General features: G+C 47.2%; 1 protein-coding gene and 1 non-coding gene across 2 annotated transcripts in view; one reads left to right on the top strand and one right to left on the bottom strand.

Annotated features, from left to right (window-relative positions):
* Positions 1–6628: 6628 nt before the first annotated feature.
* Positions 6629–6701, bottom strand: TRNAR-ACG (transfer RNA arginine (anticodon ACG)). The gene has a single exon. It is a non-coding gene; the product is annotated as a tRNA-Arg (tRNA).
* A 236-nt stretch (positions 6702–6937) lies between these two features.
* Positions 6938–7599, top strand: part of PRMT5 (protein arginine methyltransferase 5) — a 50090-nt gene continuing 49428 nt past the window's right edge. Inside the window, exon 1 of the mRNA XM_073575443.1 lies at positions 6938–7122. Coding sequence (XP_073431544.1) covers positions 7022–7122 — 101 coding nt within the window. The 5' untranslated portion in view covers positions 6938–7021. The remainder of the gene's footprint in view (positions 7123–7599) is intronic.

Below are 7599 nucleotides of genomic sequence, written 5' to 3'. Positions count from 1 at the left end.
TCTTGATTGTAAGATGTGTTATCGTGTTCTGCATAATTTCCTTGGAAGAGGTGAAATGGCACAACGGGATTGATTTTATATGGGATGTTCCCTCTGTCACAGTCATCAGCCAGACATAAAGGATATTCCTCAATCATTAAAACGCTCTTGTGATCGACTGGGGAAGGAAATCGTTGCTCATATGTCATAGTTCCTCTTGAATCACAGGTGTTATTTTTCCAGACCTACATAAGATATGTATGGTATGTCTCCTGCTATTATATTCCAAACATTAAAGCAGCACTCTAGCAGTTATTTTTTTTTTTTATTATTGCAGCTCTGGAGTGGTACTACTAATATAAGGCTGCTGCATTTAAATCTTATGCTCACCATCCGCCATCTTCTGCCGTTATCCGCGCCTCCCCGGATGGTCTCAAGCAGTTTGTGACCTGCCATATTTCAAGTGTTTTCTCGAGTGAGCTGCAGGTCACTTGTCAATGCGAGTCTGTATGAGATCCTCGTTCTTGCTCTCATAGACTTGCACTGAGAGCTTGTGACTAGTGATGATGAGCGAACGTGCTTGGATAAGGTCTTATTGGAGCATGTTTGTGTGCCAACTGAGTGTCTTTGGCGTGCTCAAAAAATATTTGTTTGAGTCCCTGCGCCTGCATGTCTCGTGGCTGTTTGATAGACGCAACACATGCAGGGATTGCCTAACAGTCTCGAGACATGCAGCCGTAGAGACTTGAACATATTATTCAAGCACGCCAAAGACACTCTGTTAGCACACGAGCATGCTCTGATAACACCTTACCCTAGTACATTCGCTCATCACTAGTTGTGACCGTTACCTCTGACTTCCAGTCCGTAAGAAGTTGCGCTCACAAGATGGCCTGGCACTGGATCAGCGTTGGTAAGGGCTGAAGATGGCAGCTGGTAAGTATAAGATTAGGTGCAGGGATCTGATGTTAGTAGCTCCAGTGCTGACATAAAATAAACGCAAGTGTAGTGCAGGTCTACAGCGCTGAGATACTCTGGGGTTCTTTAAATCCCCTTATTTCTTGCCCCGTTCATAACACACTGTAGATGGTTTGCCTAGAATGTTCATATGGTCGTATGAAAAGTTGTCCGATTTTTGTTCCAAAATAAAAAACGGACAATTTTTCATCAGTCTGTTCCGTATGACATCCAGTTATATTGATCAGTGAATACAATTTAACTAGACCGAAACCGGTTTCCTATGTTAATGGCAATGTTGCGGTGGCCTCCGGGAGCATGGACGCCGGCAAGATGGCCGCCGGTCCGGGGACGGCGCATGCGCAGCTTCAGATCTCGTCCCCCGAGATCTCGGCACGAGATCTGAAGCTGCGCATGCGCCGTCCCCGGACCGGCGGCCATCTTGCCGGCGTCCATGCTCCCGGAGGCTACCGCAACATGGCGGCGCCCAGCAAGGGGTGTGCGGGGGCGTCCGGGCTGCGAAGAAACGCCGCCGCCCCTGCACCGGAGCACAGCCCGCTGCCACCACCGCACCGCAGAGCGCCGCCCGCTGCCACCACCGCAGAGCCCACCTGCCCCTGCCACAGTTGCCCCTGCCCCAGCACAGCTGCCCCTGCCACAGCTGCCCCTTCCCCAGCACAGCTGCCCCTGCCACAGCTGCCCCAGCACAGCTGCCCCTGCCCCAGCACAGCTGCCCCAGCACAGCTGCCCCTACCCCAGCACAGCCCACCCGCCCCAGCGCAGCTTCCCCAGCACAGAGCCGCCGCCACCGCACGAGCCTGGACCACTGAATGACCCCTGTGACTACTTCTCCACCTGTGCCGGATCCCTTCCCAGGTAAGCTGAATTGGGACTGTAAGACGGACCCCCATTTGACACATTATTATTTTTTTCCCTATTTTCCTTCTGAAAATTGGGGTGCGTCTTATGGTCCGGTGCGTCTTATAGTCCGAAAAATACAGTAGTACTGGTGAGGTCTTTGAGATTTCACAAAGACTCAGCTTTAACAGTGATTTTGTTGTATATGTAATCACATGCAGTTGCGGTTTGCAATATGTGGGACGCACTGTGCAGACACTGCGGTCACGCATTAATGGTCACAGAAATAGAGCAAAAAACGGCTTTTTAAAACATAGTCTCTCAAGGCATCTACTAATTAAACATAACAACATTTTTAACATAAAAGTAACTCCGGTGGAGCAGATACCCTCTGGCGCTGCAAATAGGAATGCTCTTTTAAACCGGAAAGAAACGTTTTGGATATATCGTCTGGGAACATTATATCCAAATTAGGGATGGGCGAGTCTACTCGCTAGGACTCGTTACTCGGCGAATAGTAAGGGACTCGCTGGACTCGTTACTCGGCGAGTCTCCCAGTGATTACTCGCACAGTAACGAGTCCAATGCAAGTCAATGGCAATCCTAGTTTTGTCAGAGTTTTTTTTTCTCACTCGCTAGACTCGCTATATCACATCGCTGTCAACAGCGAGTCTGAGCGAGTCTACGATTCCGAGTCCTGTATACTGGATTCGGGACTCGCTTATACAGAATCTGTTATGTTCCTACAAGTTTCCAAGACAGCCTATGTCAACACACAGCGATTGTGAGCGAGTCTGAGCGAGTCTACGAATCCCGAGTCCTGAATACTGGATTCGGGACTTGCAAATATAGAATCTGTTATGTTCCTTTGTAATTTGTAAATCGCACATTACTCGCTAAGACTCGCTTCCCCATTCATTAACATTGGACTCGCTAGACTCGCAACGAGTAGCGAGTCCCGGGCTCGGACTCGCTAGAGTCAAGCGATTCCGAGTAATTTAGGACTCGCCCATCACTAATCCAAATGGATTGAATGATATCATAGAGAGAGTTTGAACGTTGCTTTTTTTTTTTTTTTTTTTCCGTCTTGCATCTATGTTGTCAAGGTTGGATCAATCAGTGGGTGTGTTCCTGAACTGTGTTCCTGAACTTGGTCCACACCCTAAATCTAGTTTCTGAGACTGGGATAAAAGGTTGCTACTATATATAAGTGTAACTGAATTTTATACTATTAGGATTTGTACTGTGTTTTTATGATACCTGATGAAGGATATACACTGTATCCGAAACGCGTTGTATCTCTTTTTTAACCTATGAAATAAAAAAAATATGGAATATCATCTTTGGATGTGAGTCCTGGGAAGCGCTGCCGTTTATGGGCTGGATGTGTTTTTCTGGATTTAGTCATCCTGTGTGAGCCTGAACCTGGCTTTTTCACTTGGATCCACCCGAGGCAAGCTGCAAGCCCTGTCTTCTGAGAAGTATCCCAAAAGGAAGGATTTTTGAGGATACATAATCCAAAGCTATATTAGTCTTCTATCAGGTGAGTGCATAAAATTGTGCACCCTTTAAAGACTACAATATTGTGTTTACGCACTTAGGGCGCCGCAAATTGTCTGTTCTTCTCTCCCAAACAGGGTTTTTTTTTGCAAACGTCCCAATATAGCGGGTTAACTGGTTGATCCTCAGTTGACTCTTTCTGCGGCTAGTAATAAGAAGTGTAACAGACAGGCTATGGAAAGCAAATTGTGCAAAAAAAAAAATTATGAAATCCAATTGAAAAAATTATTTGTATCCCCAAATTCATGCAATTAAGAAAGGAAAAAAAGTCCCCAAAAGTGAACAACCCCTTTAATGTAGTTTTCCCGCTCTTTGAAGTAAGGTCCTATTGTGCGTCCAACTTCCAGGACCTCTACTCATCCACTGAGTGAAGAAGCTCCGGCAGAGGTCCTTCACAGGTTCCCCATGCACATCGATGATGTCGGCATCGAGGGTATCAGTTGGGTGGGACCCGTACATGGTGGGTGCCATAAACCGAATACAACTACAGTCTTCCAAGTGTCCTACTGAGGCATATAGATGTGATCACGAGGGGGTCCCCTGCACTGGACCCCTTCTATTAGCCAGTCTGCAGTACCACTATGACAGCTTTTCATGGAAAGACGTCTGATTTGATGGTGCAAGTTCCTTAAACTAATCAGTATGTCATCAATGTTTTCTGGGGTCAACATAACAAGCCCTCTTTGTGGCAAGGCTAAAAGTAATTGAGCCAAAACTCAATCACATACAGACGTCAGAAAGATAGTATTCATACTGAGGCCCCTCACCAACTGTTAGAAAGGTTGTGGTGGTCTTCAGAGGTTTTCCTAGGGACAGATGTTATTGGACCACTGGTTTCTGTGTTAGAAGCTGTCCATTAAAGGTTCCCTCATAATCTAGTGCCTATCCAAATAATAGCCGATCAGTATCTGACAGCTGGGGGTCCCACTGCTCACAAGAATAAGGGCTGCATGCCATACAGGAATAGAGCAGTGAGCGTGTACTCTGCTGCCCTGCTCCAAGTGGCTCTGCTATCTTCATCATAGACCCACATAGGCTGAACTCATGATGGTTTTCTGGAGGAAAAATAGTGATTTGATTTTATTTTTGCATTACTTTGATTTGCATCTTTTTGTTCTGCCAGTGATTTTTTTTCTTCAGCACTATGGGCATGGGTTTGTCTCCAAAAACCACATAGAGCATACGCTCAAAAAAAACATATGTGGAAGGTTATACCGTGCTCATGCGTTTTTTTTTTATCATAAGTCATACAAGTGGGAAGGAGATCATACTGCGATGCTCGGACTGGCTGGCAGCTCTCCTGACCCGAGCGTGAGAGCTTCATAGATTTCTATGCAGCTGTCACGCTCAGTCGGTAGAGCCGCCGGTCAGTCCGAGCACGGCGGTCCGGTCTCCGACCCATTTGTACTGATTACTCAGCCTAATTCATCATTGGCAAATTTAAGAAACGTCACAGAATTTTTGCCCATATACCCATCAAACACATCCTCCATCCCATAGTCCTGTGCCCATATACCCATCATACATATCCTCCATCCCATAGTCCTGTGCCCATATACCCGTCATACATATCCTCCATCCCATAGCCCAGTGCCCATATACCCGTCATACATATCCTCCATCCCATAGTCCTGTGCCCATATACCCATCAAACACATCCTCCATCCCATAGTCCTGTGCCCATATACCCATCATACATATCCTCCATCCCATAGTCCTGTGCCCATATACCCGTCATACATATCCTCCATCCCATAGCCCAGTGCCCATATACCCATCACACATCCTCCATCCCATAGTCCCATGCCCATATACCCATCATACATATCCGCCATCCCATAGTCCAGTGCCCATATACCCATCACACATCCTCCATCCCATAGTCAACAATTATGACATCATAATGAGTGGCGGGGCTTGCAACCTATGATGAATCAGCGTCGCCATGGCAACCATTATGACATCATAATGAGGGGCGGGGCTTGATATGCACACACTGTTTCCCCATTATGCAAATAGGGGCATTATGACATCATAATGAGGGGTGGGGCTTGACACGCACACACAGTTTCCCCATTATGTAGATGGGGGCAAAATTGTTTGGTGAATTGAAATGCGCGGGGTTAAAATTTCGCCTCACAACACAGCTTAGGACGCTCTGGGGGTCCAGACGTGTGACTGTGCCAAATTTTGTGGCTGTAGCTGCGATGATGCGGATGCCAGTCCCGCACATACATACATACATACATACATACACACATACATACATACATACATACATACACACTTTGAGCTTTATATATTAGATATAAAGCTCAATGTGTGTATGTACTGTATGTATATATGTGTGTATGTATGTGCGGGACTGGCATCCGCATCATCGCAGCTACAGCCACAAAATTTGGCACAGTCACACGTCTGGACCCCGAGAGTGTCCTAAGCTATGTTGTGAGGCGAAATTTTAACCCCGCACGTTCCAATTCACCCTATCTACATAATGGGGAAAAAGTGTGTGTGTATCAAGCTCCGCAACTCATTATGATGTCATAATGGTTGCCATGGCGATGCTGATGTCATCATAGGTTGCAAGCCCCGCCGCTCATTATGATGTCATAATGGTTGACTATGGGATGGAGGATGTGTGATGGGTATATGGGCATGGAACTATGGGATGGAGGATGTGTTATGGGTATATGGGCACAGCACTATGGGATGGAGGATATGTATGATGGGTATATGGGCACGGGACTATGGGATGGTGGATATGTATGATGGGTATATGGGCACGAGACCATGGGATGGTGGATATGTATAATGGGTATATGGGCACGGGACTATGGGATGGTGGATATGTGTGATGGGTATATGGGCACGGGCCTATGGGATCGTGGATACGTATGATGGGTATATGGGCACGGGCCTATGGGATGGAGGATATGTATGATGGGTGTATGGGCACGGGCCTATGGGATAGAGGATAATTATAATTTGCTATAACTAACCACAGTTAGATACTATGCCCGGGCAGCGCCGGGCTCTTCAGCTAGTGTATATATGTATATGTATGTATTCTGTATATATGCACACAATGAAATGAATGATATAAACTACACATATTTATGCAATAGTAATCAGTGTAATTCAACCTGATTAACTATAGATTTTGTAATGAAATACCGGGCAACAGATCTAATCTAAGATTGCATAAATACTGGCAGTATGGGGTATCATAAAAAATATAATGTCATCATATTTATTTTAAAAAATGTCATTTCGAGCCAGCCAGGAGTCGAACCTAGAATCTTCTGATCCGTAGTCAGACGCGTTATCCATTGCGCCACTGGCCCTCAGACATGTAAACTGGGATCACATACGCCTCATGAAAGCAGCTCCTGCAAAGTGTGATTGGTGTGTTTGACTGTTGCTATGGCTGTACTAGGGCGTAGCTAAGCCGGCTTCCACACTGAAACGCCCCTCGGTTGTGTATCTCTACTCTGATAGGCTAGTTCTTCTTCCTGAACGGTATGTGCGCTTTAGCATGTAAAGTGAGAAGTGACGGGATTGGGTAGTTACCGACCGCCCATTCTTCAGTCTAATTGGATGATGATGGTTGCACGGAGGAGGGGCGTAATTTGTCCGGCGCGCGTGGAGTGATTCTCTGTTCAAGATGGCGTCAGCGGGCAGCGGGGGAGGCCGGGTGTCTAGCGGCCGGGACCTAAACTGTGTCCCAGAGGTGGCGGAGACTCTTGGGGCTGTTGCTAAACAGGGGTGAGGCTCCGGGTGTGATGTGGCTTCTGTGGTGGCTAGTAATGGCTCAGCGCATTAGGTGGGGGCCGTGTGCACACTCAACGCATGGAAGGTGTAGTGTCCGTGCACATGGGCATCACTAGGGCAGGTACATGTAATGTGTGGGGTCCGGGCACATGGGCATCACTAGGGCAGGTACATGTAATGTGTGGGGTCCGGGCACAGGGGCATCACTAGTGCAGGTACATGTAATGTGTGGGGTCCGGGCACATGGGCAGCACTAGTGCAGGTACATGTAATGTGTGGGGTCCGGGCACATGGGGCAGCACTAGGGCAGGTACATGTAATGTGTGGGGTCCGTGCACATGGGCACCACTAGGGCAGGTACATGTAATATGTGGGGTCCGGGCACATGGGCAGCACTAGGGCAGGTACATGTAATGTGTGGGGTCCGTGCACATGGGCACCACTAGGGCAGGTACATGTAATGTGTGGGGT

The sequence above is a fragment of the Dendrobates tinctorius genome, unplaced genomic scaffold, assembly GCF_039654945.1.
Source record: "Dendrobates tinctorius isolate UK_male_01 unplaced genomic scaffold, ASM3965494v1 ptg000044l, whole genome shotgun sequence".
In the NCBI taxonomy this organism is placed as follows: Eukaryota; Metazoa; Chordata; class Amphibia; order Anura; family Dendrobatidae; genus Dendrobates; species Dendrobates tinctorius.
The sequence above is the reverse complement of the archived record's forward strand: the minus strand, read 5'-3'. Positions and strand labels throughout refer to the sequence as shown.